A 16,297-nucleotide genomic window follows, 5' to 3' on the forward strand; every position below is an offset into this window, starting at 1 on the left:
AAAGGAACAGTCGAGGATACGTCTCTGATGTTGTGATGTTAGCCTTCTGGTGTTAGCCTGCCTCAGTCTCAGGCTAACATCAGAATGGTTAATTTCCACCAGCTCGCCTGCGCACTCACTACAATATCACTGGTTTCCTCATTTCCTTTGGTCGAGCGGAGCGTCCTGCCACGTGAGCGGGTGACATCATCATCATCATGACGCCACACGACGCGAAGCAGCCGCGCACCAACACGAGGAACCCCCCCACGGCGATGAACTCCGCAAAGCGGTCAAGTTTTCGGCAGTCTGATACTTTCGACCAGGGGTCTCAAACACCCGGCCCGCTGGCCAACCGGCTGCGAGTCCCGGTTCCCACGTCTCGAGCGCTAGAAATGGCATGGTCCATTGTGATCTCATCTCGCAGATTCATTCTCGCTCGAAAAGTAGCCCTGCTGCTCTTTTAACTTGCTCAAATAGTTCATACTTATCTGTGTTCATTTGTTCTTTAATTCGATTTTTTTTTTTCTTTGCTCCCCAGCATTTTGTAATGTACAACGATTCCGTGGCTAGGCTACAAGCGCGAGTTATTCGTTGAATGACGCATCTCGGTGCGTGAGCTCTCGATCAGTCAGAGCAACTGCCAAAGGTAATGCTATACAAACTCGGGATTCTCATATATATATATATATATATATATATATATCACCATTAAAAGACAAGTGTTTGTTCGAGTGTTATAAAAATCGTCAGAAAAGCAAGAACTGTCAAATTAACCAACTGTTTTTCTTCTTTCATGAAATGTTAAGCCTGGTTATTTCGGGGTGAATCGAGCAACGGGAACGAATGAAAAATGCCTGCACCTTGGCGGGGCGGTGTCATTTTAATTCTTGTTCTCATATCAGGTCAGGGCCCAAAGTAGTCATATATATAAACAAATAAAACCTAGTCATGTCACCTGCAAGTTCACAGAAAGCATAAAGCACAAGGTCCGCGTGGCTATGATCAACATTGGCGGCACATAATCGGCCCCAGATCACGTGATCGCTGGTTCCGGCTGCAAGTTGAGGGGGTGAACGCTGCTCGTTTTTTTTTTTTTTTTTCTTTTTTTTTCTTCTGCGACTTCGACTGCGTGTGGTGAAAAACGAACGGATGTTTCACATGTCATTAACGTCAGGGATCCGTTCTAAGTGGTATTTGCGCAAAGTACAAAAACCTTGGCATCGCCCCTTTAAATATAAGGCTACGCCTTGACGAATAAACTTCAGTTGTAAGTTCAGCGATTGTGTGCCCTCTTTCTTCTGTCCTGTCTTTGTGCGCTGTACATTTTAACCATATCATGCCTTACGAACACGCCCAAGCTTCCATCGTGAACACCGCCGACAAAAGTACAGAGAAAAAAAAAAAATATATATATAGCCATCGCACTAAACAACGTCACCTAGCGGAGGCCAGCGCGAGCAGCGGATTGGTCACGAGTAGTGCGTCAGAGTTCGGCTGGGGCTCGCGTCCAATCAGCGAGCACGGGAGTCCCAGCCAAACGATGACGCAGTGCTCGTGACCAATCCGCTCCTCGCGCTCGCCTCCGCTAGGTGACGTAGAGATACTCCAACACTACAGGCCTTGTTATGTAGGAGGTGTTACATTAACGGTTCTGCGTGTTCTGGGAAGCCGAGCTCGGCTTCTGGCTCCTGGGTAGCCGAGCCGAGCTGCCAACTGTGGGAAGCTAATTTCCCGCTTCACAAACCCATATTTCGAGAGAAAACCAAACGAAGTCAAACCGAAACGCAAACGCCAGCGCGGACGAATGTGACGTCATACATTCCGGAAGTCACGTGGTTTTCTCTTTCCTTCTTTTTCTTTTTTTTCTCGGGTGCTTTTGGTGAACGTTTTGTCGGAGGAACATTCCGACTCCGACACGCCACAGCGATGGGCTGACAAATAGGATTACAGATCTCTCGGAGACCTCAATAACAGAATGGAAACACCACTAACAGAAGTCACGCACTCGCCGCTGCGCTGCTGTCGGCGCGGCCCATGCACACAGACATTTCACGTGAATTCGGTGTCTGCGCACGCGCCAGTGCTCACACCCGAGGCCGCTAAGCGGGACACTCGGGCGAAAAGGTTGGCGAGAAATCCGGAGGGGCCGTGATTTTGCCTGCGCAGCGCTTGACCTTGGCGCCGGTCAGTCACGGCCGCCGGACTTCTCGCCGATTTTTTCGCCCAATGTTCACAGCCTGGTCTACGGGTAAACGTGGACTTGTCTGTAAACAGCCTGTTGGGACTCTCTGCGTACGAAGACGCGATCACTCAAAGCTACCGCGCAGCTCTTTACCACCACAATTGTCATAGTTCGTCTAAAAAAAAAAAATCAACCTTTTCATTTTGGTGAAGAAGGAAGACCAGCGAAGCTGTACTATGGTGGGACGGCCTCAAGGACGACGCCTAGGGGACGACTTCTAGGACGATGTCTAGAACGACCTCAAGGATGACTTCTAGGACGACGCCTAGAGAAATACAGCCTTTCCACTTTGGTGAAAACCAGAGCGGAAAGGCTGGAAAGGTTGCCGCCATCTGTGAGCGAGGCTGGCAAGCCGGTTGTCTGGTTGCAGCCGTCACTTCAAAAATGGCGGTAGCTGTCCAGAGTTTTCTGTCGACATTTGATTGGTACCGGACACGATCCTGGGGAACAGGTAAAAAAAGAAAAAAAAAACAGCCAAAACTGTACCGCGGAAGCTTTACAAATGTGGCTGAAACCGCATGCGTGCAGCTTACGTCCTTGGACGACGAAGACCCGCCTGACTCTTTAACAGGTGGCTGTACGAGCGAGACAGTGCAAAGGCCGCGCGGAGTCTACACTGCAGCCTTTCCAATCACGTACACGACGCGCTATATTTAGGTTCTGACGTCAGAGGCTGCTTCCTGCGCGGAGTTCACGTTCCCTTGGGCTGCACCTGTGGCCGAAATGTGCACGACTTGATGTTGTTCGTTTCGTACAAAATGGTATACCCTACAGCCACAGACATTAAGGGGCTCACAGTCAGTGGGCACCCACTGACTTTCACTACCTCGGAAGTTATGGATCCATGCTTTTTTAAACCCATATTCTAAAAAAAAAAAAAAAAAAAAAAAAAAAAAAAAAAAAAAAAAAAAACTTAATTTTTTTTTTTTTTTTAGACGTATAAAATATTAGGCATTGGCGAAAATCAGCCATTCTATTTTCGAACTTCTATTGTTCGCGGAGGGTATTTCTAACCTAAAATTTTGACTTTTAGATTTTTTTTTTTTCGCAGCACGTCCTTTTATAAATATATTTTTATTGAAGCGTATCCTACGCTTTTCAACTAGTTATACATAAAAAACAATAAAACATTGCCGTCTTTAGAAAACGCTAAAAAGCAATTAATCTGAAAAACATTAATTGTGGCAAATTGCTGCTTTTTGGCATGTGCTGCCTACACTTTCTTTGCGAATCTAGAATTCTACGCTTTGGCCTCAACTCTTATTCATGCATAATCCAGGCAAATAGGAGAAGCAGAAGAGAAGAAGAAAAAAAAAAAAAAGAGCAAAAAGCACGAACCAGGCACCATATTTGTATGGCCCCTAGTTGATTGGAAACGCCTGCAAAAGCACTCTAATTCATTGGAATAGGCAATTAACGTCGTCCTAGCGAGCGGAGAATATTAGGTAACAGGCGTCACTAATATTTACAACGCCAGAATGCAGACATAATGGATAGTTATGCAACTAAAGGAGAGCGTAAGAGAAATTTAAAATTGGTCCGTTCTATTGTTACCGTAACAAAAGCGTGAGCCGATCAAGATCGCACAAATCCCACCGGACAGTGATTTCCTTGCCAAAAGCCTTCCCCACAGCCAAAAAAGGCACAGTGCAATGTGACACATAGTATCACTATATTATTAGTGCCAAATGCAGACAATCAAAGGTGGTAAAAAAATTAAACAAAAATTACTCGTTAAAAAAGAAAATGTTCGATGCCATTTTAAGGTTAAAGACGTTCGACGCTGCTCGACATCTTAAAAATTGCCTTCAAAGAATCAGCATTTTGCGCGAAATGCACAACTCCACTTTTGTGATTTTCTTCTATTCTCTGTTCGGCTCGTTTTATTGCTCTTTTTGCTTATGTATATTTGTAAACTTCCTATAGTATAATCCAAAGAGTTTCAGACTGATTTTTTTTTTCGGACTTCCCCTCATGCGATACACTCCTGGGAATGTCCTTGAAAGAAATTAACTTGAATTTGAAGGTTTTTAGGAAGTTCCTAATCAGGTATAGTAGTAGTAATAGTACCCACTGAGAAAAAAATATATAAAGGTGTCTGTTGTGTTCATTTAGTTTCGATTTCCACTTCATCTTCTTCACAGTGTTGTAAATAGTTCGATGCTATCATCATTCTTCTCTTCTTCATCTTTCTTTGCTTCTATTGGCTCAATCTAATAAAAGAACAGTCTATCAGAACGCTCGGACCAGACTGGCTGCTCACTTCACAGTGTCCCCGTAGCCCGGGACACAACATACATTTCTGGCGACGAGGATGGGATGAGCTATGTACACTGTACACATGCCGTCGGGGTCGCACTGCTTTTTAGTTGAGGAAGCCTCTGCACTATGGAGCACCACACAGACAGGAGATCTTCTCTTCCTCCAAGGGGAACTTGTAGTCGTACGTGATTTCTTCGTTGACGTTGAGTCTTCGTCATCGTCGTCGTCGTCATCCGATAGAATCTGTTCGACTTTTTTGTGCCGCTGCCGTTGTGAATAGCCCTGGGGCGTGCTTCTGCAGACATCGCCGAAGTGACCACGACGACCACACTTGTAACAGTAAAGGTTCCGGGCTGGGCACGTGTCGTAACTCTGGCAGCGTTCCAGCCCGTGTCCGCAGTTCGCACACGTTCGTCCATAAATTCTCTGATCGTTACGTCTTGGGGGTTGGTCTTGCCACGAGCTAGGCGAAGATGTGAATTGGACCGACCTACGACCTGGCTGTCCAGACCGTCGTGGTCCACCTCCAGACGATTGTTTTCGGCCGGTACCGCCACAAGTGGCACAGGGCGAAATAGCTGTGTTGTGTTGTTGTGTTCACCTAGTTTCGATTTCCACTTCATCTTCTTCACAGTGTTGTAAATAGTTCGATGCTATCATCATTTTTCTCTTCTTCATCTTCCTTTGCTTCTATTGGCTCAATCTAATAAAAGAACAGTCTATCAGAACGCTCGGACCAGACTGGCTGCTCACTTCACAGTGTCCCCGTAGCCCGGGACACAACAGTGTCCAATAAACGTGTAAGATCATATACACCTTTTATAATGTATACAATATCCGATGGTCTCCTATATCAAAGTTTCCTCGTTTAAATAGGGTAGCAGTAGGAGCAACAGTGGTAGTACTACTAAAGTAAAAGCTATAGTAGCAAATTCGGTAGAGCAGTACAGTAGGAGTAGCAGCACCAACCAAGGTAGTAGTAGCAACAAATGTTGTACTGGTAGTACTAACAATGGTAGTAATAGCAACAGTTGTAGTGCAGTAGTAATAGTTCCATATCCCCTGTTTATCACATAAACATCTGGGAACCCATCTTACCTCTGATCTATCATGGACTACTCATATAACCTCCGTCTTTGATGACGCTAACCGTACCCTCGAATTTTTGCGTCGCGACGTCAGACTAGAGGCACCGTCAGCCTACTGTTAACATCCAAGCTAGAATACGCTCCCTCTATATGGTCTCCATGGCAATCATAATTAGGTAACACCCTAGAAGCCGTTCAAAATAGATCACCCCAGCCAGCTAACCTACGCACACCTTCGCTTCGCCCGCCGTGCATTCCGCCTTTCTCTTCTTCATCGAATCTTTCATCACAACCGCCATCTCGGAGAATCCTTGCTAACACCTCCTCACCGAATTTTTCCCCTCTGAACTATTCTCTTAAATTACGTGAAATTTCTTCGTCCACAGTCTCTCATCAAATGTCTACATTACCACCGGCACATAAAAGGCTGGAATGCACTACCAACCACACTGTCTCTATCAATAACACTAATATAGGTGCAGCAGCCACAGTAATTTTCCTCTCTAATCCCCCAAATTAGATTACAGTGTTTTAGTATTGAGTGAATGTTGCGTTCCTTGTTTAATATTTGCCGGACCACTCCCTTGTGTAATACCTCCTTGCAGGTCCTCATAGGAAAACAAAAATAGCTTCGGCCTTTACCTTCAAGGTTCTATAATTCATGTAATGCATTATAGGGAATTAATGAGATAATTGGTATGTCACGTGCTACATATTTCCCCGCTAAATTTAGCGGGGAAACTGAATGGTTGTATTGGTCACGTGACGTCGATCCCCCCCCCCCCCCCCCCCTAAATTTAGTGGAGAAAACTGGATTCGTGTCCAGGTCGCAAGACGTGAATTTTCCCGCTAAATTTAGCGGGGGCAACTGAATTGGTGTATAGGTCACGTGACGTGAATTTCCCGCAAAATTTAGCGGGGAAACTGAATGGGTGCCTGGCCACAAGGCAAGAATTTTCCCGCTAAATTTAGCGGGAAAACTGAATGACGTGACGCCACTTTCCCCGCTAAATTTAGCGGAAGATGGACGGACGGACACAATTTCGGGATTGCGGAATAGCGTAAAAAACCATTTCATGCTTTAATAAAAGATGATGATGATGACCAGCAAACGAGGACAGTGAGTCAGTGTCCTCAGCGGCGTCAGCGTGTTGCCATCGAGATCTCTTCCAAGTTTTCGTAATCATTCGTCAAAAAAACATGAACGAGGGGAAAAATATTGCTTAACGTTTCAGGTCCATCAGATGCAAAACAATAATGCACCGCGTAAAAAAAAAAAAAAAAAATCATAACGATACAGTTGGTTGCAGTGCCACGATCTTCCGAGCGAGCTTTGTGTGCCAAGTCGTTCCCGGTCCCGTCACGACGCAGGATATGTGTTGGCGGAATTTCAGCTCCACATTTCGTCGCTTCCTTATCAACCTGTCCTTCCCGGCGGCGGCGGGAACGATAACGACGCCGGAAGAGCAAATAACAAACGTTGCCGCACCCTTCACATCACTCGAGAAAGGAAACCAGTGGCATCCTGTGAAGCGCCCCAGAAAATGCCCCACTACAAAAACAAGAAAAATTAAATTACGGTGGCATTTTGATGGTTATGCTAACACTTGCCTGAAATTGTCAAATTACTTTTAAAATAATAATTTCCTACAGAACAGCAGGGTATACATTACGCGACACTGTTAGCGCGAACAGGACATTGGCACACTTTCGCAGTTTAGGTTTTACCGCTTAGGTCAGTGTTACAAATGAGCACTTTCCACCACACAAGTAGTTTTGATGACAGCCTCTTGATTCTAAAAAAAGGGTAAAAAAAAAAATCTAGACAAGATCTAGCGATTGTTTGCAAGCGGCTTGCAGCGGGCAGTCTTTTATTTGCATTAATTGATTTAATTCAATGACTTTTGTTCAAGACGACATGTAAACATAACAAACTTATATCGTCTAAATGTACAAAACGGAAAGTTAACCAGCAGCGTCGTTACAAGGGATGAAAATTAATTACATTGCTCTGTCTTTTAAACGGCAAGGCCATATGAAAGGTTCTGCTATAGTTTTAAACTCCCTTCATAACCAACCTAATTAGCTTCGGCGTGCTTTCAACCACGTTGCAAACACGAAAGTAAAATCGGTACCGTTGAATAAATTTTCTTTACTTCTAGTAATTAGTAAACGTAATGGAACATTAGCCATTATCGAATACATAATGCGTTACGTAGCTCGTTAAATATAAACGAAGGTGATTGAATAGTAGAAACTTCATAACCAAAACATCATTAGCGTCTTGTCAACCCTTTAATAATGCCGCGCGGGCGGCGTGGAGTGATCGGGCTACGGAGATGTGCCCTAGATACAGCGAACAAAACGCACCTGGCTCGACCAACGAAATTGCGGGCAGGGGCGAGTTTGATTGACGCAAATGATCGCTTCAAATCAGGTCAATACGATAAGACGCAAACTACGACACACGCGTAGCCGTGGATACACCGTCGAACCACACACACACAAAAAAAGAACCAGGCAGTGGATACGCGATTTGATGCCATCGAGCGCGCGCCGATAGCGACAGGCAGCAACGAATGCGGGGAATAGCCGACTCCTTGAAGAGACGGTTTCAAAAGTCGGTGAAGGCAGACAGGGTCAACCGCCCCATGCGCAAACACAACAACAATGAACATCTGTCAACGCTGCTTCCCGTAGAAGTGACAAACGGCACGACAGGCAGCCGAGACCGATTGTCGGATCCTCGTCCGCAAAGGTGCATTATTAGTTCAATAACCTGAACTTGTTTCTTTTCCCAGTTCAATGTTTTCTCGGGTTCGACAGCTCGGCGTTTCCAGAGAATCGGATGTGCCGGGGATGTTCGCGGCTTGGGGCGAACGACACATGGTCAACGTCCGAGTCCGATGATTACGTCAAGCACGGGAATGAGAGACAGACGCGAAGCCGCGAAGAAAACAGAAATAAAACAAAAGAAAAATCGAATGAGAGCAGCAGCACCGCCCGCTAGAGCCACTGTGTTTTACCTCATGTCTCCGCCTTGTCCGCTCTGTTGCGCTGTGCGTTGGTCGGTGCAGGGTCATTTAAACGACCGTTGTCCACTTGGTAATTCCGAATGAGCGTCGAAGGCGGCACCAGTTTGAACGCGACGACTGTGTCGATCGCACCCGCGGCTCACGAGAGAAAAATCCTCAGGAGTCCTCGGTCGCCATGATGATAACAACACAGCCGGTGCATGATGGGTAAATTTGTTCTCTCTTTTGATTGGTTGTCGAAAGTGCGCTCATTTAGCCGTCGTCTAGTGCTTTAGAGTAGCAAGTTAAAACATTTTCTGGCCAAATATTTGCAAAGGCGTCATAAGTTCTTTTGTTATGATTTGTTTGAATTATTTACAATTCTTAGGAACACTTGTATAAATATTTTAATTCTTTGGTTTTAACTTCTAAATGTTTTTATTAAACGGAAATAATTAAACTAACTTATGCACTTCAATGTGAACAATCACAAACTAAAGTAACTTACTCAAACGTATAGCCGTATAATTACAAAATAATGATTTATAAATCTAATTCATTAAACTTTAATTAAAATGACACGAATTTGTTGCAAGAACGCTTTTAGTTAGTCCAGGAGGCGCCACATGTCATTCTCAGTCCTCTCAGTCTTGTGGGATTTTTTCAACGTCACGGAGTGTTTCGCGTGTCGGTAGCGGTCGGCTGTGATAGCTTAATTTTACATGCATCGGGCGTTAACCGTGCCCTCCTAGGATTTCTACACAATCATGACTTTCATAACGTCGTGGGAAGAATTTTCGAAAGCGGCCGAAAGGCTCTACCTGGCAGATCCGATGAAGGTAGGTGGAACAGTCGCCGGTCGCTCGCACGGCATGGTGTTGGCATGTCCATTTTTTCCGTGCATACCGGTAACATGCCCCAAGTTAGCGCAACATTCCACGCATACTGTGCTGTTACGGATCACCTAATACGTCTCATTAGGTCTGATTTCAACAAGAACGCATCGCTTGTTTCGATGTTTACCTCTGTCCAGCTGCTAGCTACTTGGAAACACCATACTGCACCAAAAACGCTATCCAGTCATCTCATGTTTCCCCTCTTTTCTTATTGTAACCTTTTCCTCTTACCACAGGTTAGGTTCATCGTCAAGTACAGACATTGCGACGGAAAGGTGCAAGTAAAGATAACAGATGATCAAGTGGTACGTGTCCTCAACCCGTAAACGAATCTCCTCATTCGAAATAAGTTGTCGCTTTGTTACCTACTGATGTCTTGGTACACTTGACGCGAATGATAGGCATCAACTCAAATGCGCAACTGTTTGACAGAAGGGGTGGCTAACAGAACGTTGGCTATCGAGGGTTATCAAGTTGTCAACTTGCCCATTACTAGCCTACTGGCGTAAACGCAAAGTTGAAGACAAAAAAAAAACGAGATATTACAAGACGCCTTATTGAAAAAAGCAAAAACAATAGTTCCAATGCAGTGTTTAGAAATCATGGTGTAAGGCGCAAAAAACAACGGGCACAAGAAAGAAAACAGACAAACAGGCGCCTGTTTTCTCTCTTGTGTCCATTGTTTTTTGCACCTTGCACCATGATTTCCAACGTTCACCAACTAGCCCAACTACAAGTTCTTCTGCATTGTTTAAAATTTAGTGTCTGTCGACCAAACTTCTCGGAATCCATTGCAGCATCTCCAGCTGTTACAAAGGTTGTTCAACTTGCCATTGCTGCAGTGACCACAGTAACCGTGCATAGACGTTGACACCAAGTTTGGTTTGACGCCATGTGGATGCACGGCTTATTAATTATCGTGGAAGACACAGGACTTGAACTCACAAATTTTTTTGTTTTTTTTTGTCAAGCGGCTCATTTTTCATTAAAGACTCGAGACTATTTGGCAACGTGCTTTGTTGCAACTTGCAAATGACATGCCACATTTTTCGAACCTCAAGATCAACCGTAGAACTGTCGCCCAGACATCCCTATAGGTTTAGCATAGGGCAACGCTTTTTCTTGTCATTGTGATTTACTACACCATCAAATAACAGTGACCGGGAACAAGAGACAGAAATGCTTGCCTAGGACTTACTAATGTGGGAATCGTAGGCAACCGACAAAAAAGCATAGCTTTGTTGCAGCAGTAGGCCACAACAGAGTATTGACACCACTTGTCTCCAGCCCAATAGTTCTCCCTAGCTGCGTTTAAGTGCATGGCACGAGATGCTGCACACGCTAGTCAGACGCAATTTGAACAGCAAGGCACGTCTTCTGAATGCCCGGCTTTAATGAATCTATCACCTTCTGCCGTGCTTTGACCGCGCATATACACTCGAGGGTCGCAAGCTCGTGCTGGAAGCGGGACAATTGAACCTATTGTTCTCATTTTCTCGGCAAGTGAAGAACTCGTCTAGAAAAAGAAGCTGTTTGATGTGGCTTTCATGCGTCCACACGGTTCCAAGTGCTGAATTGTGCAATCGTTTGGCAAAGTTGAATGTTGCGAGGCCGTGACGTTTTGGGCATGTTCACTTTGCAGTGCCTGCAGTACCTCACCGAGCACTCGCAAGATGTGAAAAGGATAGAGAAGCTCACCAATTTACTAATGAGGCACATGGCGTCCAAGGAACGGTGAACAAGACTGCTGCCGCAAGGGCAACACGCCTGTACAGTCGATGCCACACTAGCAGTGATGGCAGTGTGGATTTTCTTGGCTCCGAGCAGAATGTCGAGCTACGATTTCGGGGCAATTCCCTCATCATACTTTGGTAATCAAGACCAAGGGCGTTTTGCACTCATTCATTCTAACCTACACAATTTTTTTTTTTTTGCTTTGACATTATTCATTAACCACCGACAAATGCCTTGAAGACAAGTGTCGCGTGTACATAATCCAGTCTCTCTCAAACCGTCGTGACTAGGAAATGACTGTGCGGGGAAAACTGCCCTCAGAGTGTGGGTGGCAGTTTTTTTTGTTCTTATTTAGGCATGTGGTATTACAACTGTGACGCATTTATGAGCATTCTGTTGGTATTGTGTGTGAAGCTCATGGTTACTGAAACTGTGCTGCAGTACTTTAAAACATAAACAATGTTAATGCAAAAAATGTTTCGAATGGTGCACGCTGCGCCGCGACAGAACTTTTCAAATAAATTTTCGTATTTCGAAACCACTGCCGATCGTCTCAAACTACTTTTTCCCCCCATTGAAAGACTCGCATGACATTACGCAAGAATCCAGACACATTTATTGTAGAAAAAAACTTCACACTCGCAAACAAATAACTATACCGAGAAAAAAAAAAAGGCATTAAATTGCTGCCTCGCTCCAAGCTTTGCATTGTCAAGAAAACAAACAGCAACGCTCACAGAAGAACTTTTCAAAGCTAGCACCATTTCATACAAACAGCCTTCGCGGGAAGGAAAAGTCGCCATCCCGACAGTGTGTTGTGGTTTAGGCCAGACTTAAAAAAAATGCCAGGTGTCAGTCAACGCGGCAAAAAGGGGGGACGACGGGAGAGTCAGTTTTCGCTTCCACACATCCTTTCTCTCGTCGGCAGAATAGGCACACTCCAATAATGAGCACGATTATATTAATTCCAAGAACAACAAAAAACCTCGCAGGTATGAGAAACTTCCTGGACAATGGTTGGCTCGTTCACACTCGACGCTAAGCACAGTGGGTTCGTTAAATTAAATGTGGCGAGCGTCCTTGACTCTGGAGGAAGGCCGGACTCTATGTACAAGGGCTTCTGGCGTCTCGAATTCGGGAGCCGCAGTTCCGACGCCTACCTTGATGCTGGAAGAGAAGAAGCAACGACACGAGGTGAGAACGTCGCTGCAACATTTCCCGATGCAAAGGCGGTCGACTGGAACATGAAAGTTGCATTCATGAAGCTAATCGTTCCATTGAAAAACCGTCCATAGCAATACATTGGCAACGCATGTCGTCATTCACGTTGGGAGGAACAATGTGTCCCAACGCAAGTTGAAATGTAGGATTGCAATTGGCATAACTTTGGATAGCCGTCTAAGCTGGTGCGAGTATACTACAGTGATGTCTCGAAATATGGAAACCCCTGCAAGAAAGACGCACGCATTTACCCAATCAGTTCCCGAAAATGTTGCCTACATGGCGGAGTTTCCATTTTGACTAGATTTGCATTAACGACTGTACCTGAAAGGCACTCTGTACAAGCGCGAAAATTCCGGTGAATATGGTGGCAGTTATGACCTCAGCTACACTTAGAACATTTCAATAAAAAGCTTGCGTGCTCCTTGCTTGTGCATTAAAAGTATCATAAGCTCTCATAAAATATCTCTGGATGCACATGTGTACTTGGAACAAAGTAATAAGATGGAGAACTGCGCCAGTTGGTTGACGTTATTCATGATGGGGATGGGGACCAAAGTGTCGCTGAACGCCAAACTAACGCCCGCGTGTTGGGTGTGGACGAAGACACCACCAGAGGGATTGAGGACGCCCATGTCAAAGCAGTGGTGCGAGAAAAGGGGTATGGCCCTTTTCTCAATTTCGGAATAGCGAATATTTCAGTTGAACAAACTTTATCGGTGGACCCAGGATTATTTTTGCAATCGGTCCAACAGTGCTAGCGTAGCCAATGCCCGCCACCTCCACGTCTGCTGCAGCGGCGTATCATCGTATCAGCCATACGTTACAGAACTCCATAAAAAACAACACATTTTGCGTTAAAATTTTTAAAAAATCCTCAAGAAGTTTTCACAAGGCGCAGAAGTGAAAAGGATGCCAAAAGGGTGTCGGGACAATCCCTTCGGGCATCCCCTTCGCCGGCAAGGTCGTAGGGCTGAATTCCTGGCATCGCCTATAAGAGGGCAATGCGGGGGCATAGACTGGAGCCTGGCGCTACATCACAATTCAACCAGGACTCGCGTTCAATCAGTGACAACACGTCTTCCAGCCAAATGCTGACACAACATTCGTGTCCCGCCCCCTTGCCCCGGTCTCTTGTAGGCGTTGCCAGAAAGTCTGTGCCGTGGCCTCGGCATCCGCGAGAAGTTACCAGGCAGTCGAAACAGGAGCGAACTGGGAAAGGATTCGGAGGAGGGGAGCGGGGGGAGCACCTGCGGCCAGCGGAGTGCCCTTGGCGGTGGTCTCCTGCCGCCACTTCTGGACGGCCTCTCGGTGGGCGTCGGGGAGGATCTGGTTGCGCACCCCTCCGAGCACGCTGGAGGTGGCCTCGGTGGCCACGATGATGGGGCGCACCACCGTCGGGGGCAGCTGCCTCAGCACCCCTCCCAGGGCGCCGCTCACCCCCTTCTGCCGGTGCTCCTGGGACGCCGCCTGCACCAGCGTCCTGGCCGTGTCGCCCAGACCCTGGAGCGAAAGAGACCACGAACGACGTCGCTACCACAGGACCGAACTCTCGGGCTACTCGACTTTCGCTCGGAATCGAGCCGCAAGACCCTCCGGCCTTCCTGCAAAGTTAGAACTCTCGGACCTACGTCGGAGAATTGACCCTGACCCCCTCGCTTCTCCCTCGGTGACCGAACCCTCGACATACGTTGTCATAGGACCCATTTTCCGGCCCTGCCCTCGAGGCGGTGGCATAGCCAAGAATTTTCTGTCGGAAAGACGAGGTGATAGCTCCACCCTGCCTACGCCACTGACCCGGGGAGTTATCTTTGATTTTGCTAGAATTCTCTTGCGTGCCGACATTGGATACGTCGGTGAAACATTGGGGGCAGGTCGGCCTCAAATTGGCAGATGCGAAATTCTATACACGTAGGCGTCGGGCAGATATGACTAGGCCAGAGAGAGATAGGAAGCAATCCAGCTCCTGCACAAAGTTCTGGTACGGGCCGTCATAGAAAAAATGTGGGGTAAACCAGGAAAATATTGGGGCCATGTCGGCCCTTCATTGGCCCAACCAAAATTCTACACATGGTGAATTGGGCAGATATTGGCTCAACCAGGGAGAGATACCGAACAAACTAGGTCCTGCACCAAGTTTTGGCATCATGTGCCGACATCGATCAAATACTAGGTAGACCGGGAAAGCTTGGGGGAAGTGCAGCACCACATCGGCCCATGCAAAACAACGTCCTCGCAGTCGTGCGTGGCTTTGAATACAGCGCACCTCGCTTATCACACAACCACCAAACTTTCTCAAAATGCGTCTGCTACGAGTGGAGTGGCATTGCAACGTGATAAGCTGTAGTCCAAATTAGTCGTTTCCATGAAGTATGTTTGTTAGAACAGAAGTTTATTATGGCAAAAGTTTAGCGTAGTATAAGTGGGCGTCACGGCATCCAGCACCACAGCGGTCTCAACAGCATTCTTTCCGACGTGGTTACATTCCGAAAGAAAGTCTCGAAGATGCGACAGCTTACCTCGGTCACAACGTGGTAGGCATTGGCCACCCCTTCCCTGATGTCCACGGGCTGCGCGTTGGCAATGGCCCGGTGGTGGTAGCGGCCCTGCGTCTCCACCTTGAGGCTCGGTCCGGGGGAGAGCATGTCGTACGCCAGTTCAGCCGCACCCTGGGGCGGCAAAAAGGAAATTGCGAGGCATGAAACAAAGAGTCGCATCACATAAAAATGTACCATGTACCCAGACTGAAAAACACTTTTTTTAATCCCCTTTATCTAAGTGTGCTGTTTTTGTAACACTTTACAGAAAAAATCTTTTCAACTTGCTCCATTATTTCGACCCTTGCACTATCCCTGCAAAGTTTAAAAAAGCGGTCAGTGGTTCTGTAAAATTATGTTATGTGCCTATTTGTACGGCGGAAAGGTAAGTAAGTCCTAGTGGGCATCTGTTGTCTCTCGGCTGTATGTTTGTCTATTTTATTTATTTATTAATACAGTTGGCCTTCTCTAGGAGTTCATTGCAGGAGGTTCATAGATACTTACACAATTGCAGCACACTTGAAACAAACAAAATAAACTTCAAAAGTATTCGAAATTACCATTTCTAAAAAGTATGTGAACCTAAGAAAAGGAAAGCATGATACCATTTCAGCTCAAATGTACACATGTAAAAACATGATATTTGAAAAGGTAGCACCAGTAGCATACACTCACTCTTTTAAAATAACCCTTTTTTTTTTACAGTTGCTGATTAATTTTTTGGGCTCGGAGGGGATCATGAAATTGCCCGAATAATCGAGTGGTCCGAAAAATCGATTTCAGAAAAATTATAAAATTTCCGGCATCCTCCGCTGTGCATTGGCCACTTTCCACTTGCTTGACGTCAAGTTTAAGTTCTCGTGCAACATCCTATTTATGCTGTTCACTTTTCACTTGTTTGTTGATCTGTTTGATCACCGTGCTGCGCTTTGTCGGCGCCTTCGTTGGCACAAACAGCGAAGTTGAAGTTGGCACCGTTTGGAGAAAACGCTTTGTCCATCAAGCTCGCTTCAATACCAAGCCTATCGGCAAAAAACCTTCGCGCTCAAAGACCACGAGAACGGCAGACGGCCGCGTTTCTCGCGGTCGCACCGGAAAAACACAGACCACAAGAACAACTGGTTGAGCCATAAGAATGGGCAGACAGCGGCCATGTTGGCTATAGCATAAACGGAAAACCCAGCTATAGCCTCAACCCAGCTTGTTTATTGCGTAGGACGTGGCATCGAGGCTACAGGGCAAAATCCAAACAACCGAAATGGCGGCGACTAAGCTCGCAGCACTATCGCAGCGGTCAATCGGTGACTGTAATTGGGAAGAC

The 16,297-nt window shown here is 46.1% G+C and overlaps 3 protein-coding genes across 3 annotated transcripts in view; 1 reads left to right on the forward strand and 2 right to left on the reverse strand.

The window, feature by feature from the left end:
• LOC8035312 (protein enabled) overlaps positions 1–8,828 on the reverse strand; it is a 74,964-nt gene extending 66,136 nt beyond the window's left edge. The window contains exon 1 of the mRNA XM_029976180.4: positions 8,601–8,828. Within this exon, the coding sequence (XP_029832040.2) occupies positions 8,601–8,605 (5 nt within the window). The 5' untranslated portion in view covers positions 8,606–8,828. The remainder of the gene's footprint in view (positions 1–8,600) is intronic.
• A 400-nt stretch (positions 8,829–9,228) lies between these two features.
• On the forward strand, positions 9,229–11,761 carry LOC8035311 (signal recognition particle 9 kDa protein). The gene is made up of 3 exons (XM_002411214.5): positions 9,229–9,427; positions 9,721–9,789; positions 11,127–11,761. The coding sequence occupies exons 1-3, from the start codon at positions 9,356–9,358 to the stop codon at positions 11,220–11,222; spliced, it is 237 nt and encodes a 78-aa protein (XP_002411259.1). The 5' UTR covers positions 9,229–9,355; the 3' UTR covers positions 11,223–11,761.
• Positions 11,762–11,816: 55 nt separating this feature from the next.
• LOC8035310 (autophagy-related protein 2 homolog B) overlaps positions 11,817–16,297 on the reverse strand; it is a 59,812-nt gene continuing 55,331 nt past the window's right edge. The window contains exons 40-42 of the mRNA XM_029976181.4: positions 14,959–15,108; positions 13,690–13,942; positions 11,817–12,385 (exon numbers count right to left, since the gene is read on the reverse strand). Of these exons, the coding sequence (XP_029832041.3) occupies positions 12,375–12,385; positions 13,690–13,942; positions 14,959–15,108 (414 nt within the window). The 3' untranslated portion in view covers positions 11,817–12,374. The remainder of the gene's footprint in view (positions 12,386–13,689; positions 13,943–14,958; positions 15,109–16,297) is intronic.

Source organism: Ixodes scapularis, unplaced genomic scaffold, assembly GCF_016920785.2.
Source record: "Ixodes scapularis isolate PalLabHiFi unplaced genomic scaffold, ASM1692078v2 PGA_scaffold10__122_contigs__length_95168666, whole genome shotgun sequence".
NCBI lineage: Eukaryota > Metazoa > Arthropoda > Arachnida > Ixodida > Ixodidae > Ixodes > Ixodes scapularis.

Bases quoted from the DNA above. Each gene is read 5' to 3' on its own strand.
- LOC8035311 (XM_002411214.5), top strand. From the start codon at position 9,356: ATGACTTTCATAACGTCGTGGGAAGAATTTTCGAAAGCGGCCGAAAGG. The intron at 9,428-9,720 runs GTAGGTGGAACA...CTCTTACCACAG, and splicing joins ACCTGGCAGATCCGATGAAG to GTTAGGTTCATCGTCAAGTA. The intron at 9,790-11,126 runs GTACGTGTCCTC...TTCACTTTGCAG, and splicing joins AGATAACAGATGATCAAGTG to TGCCTGCAGTACCTCACCGA.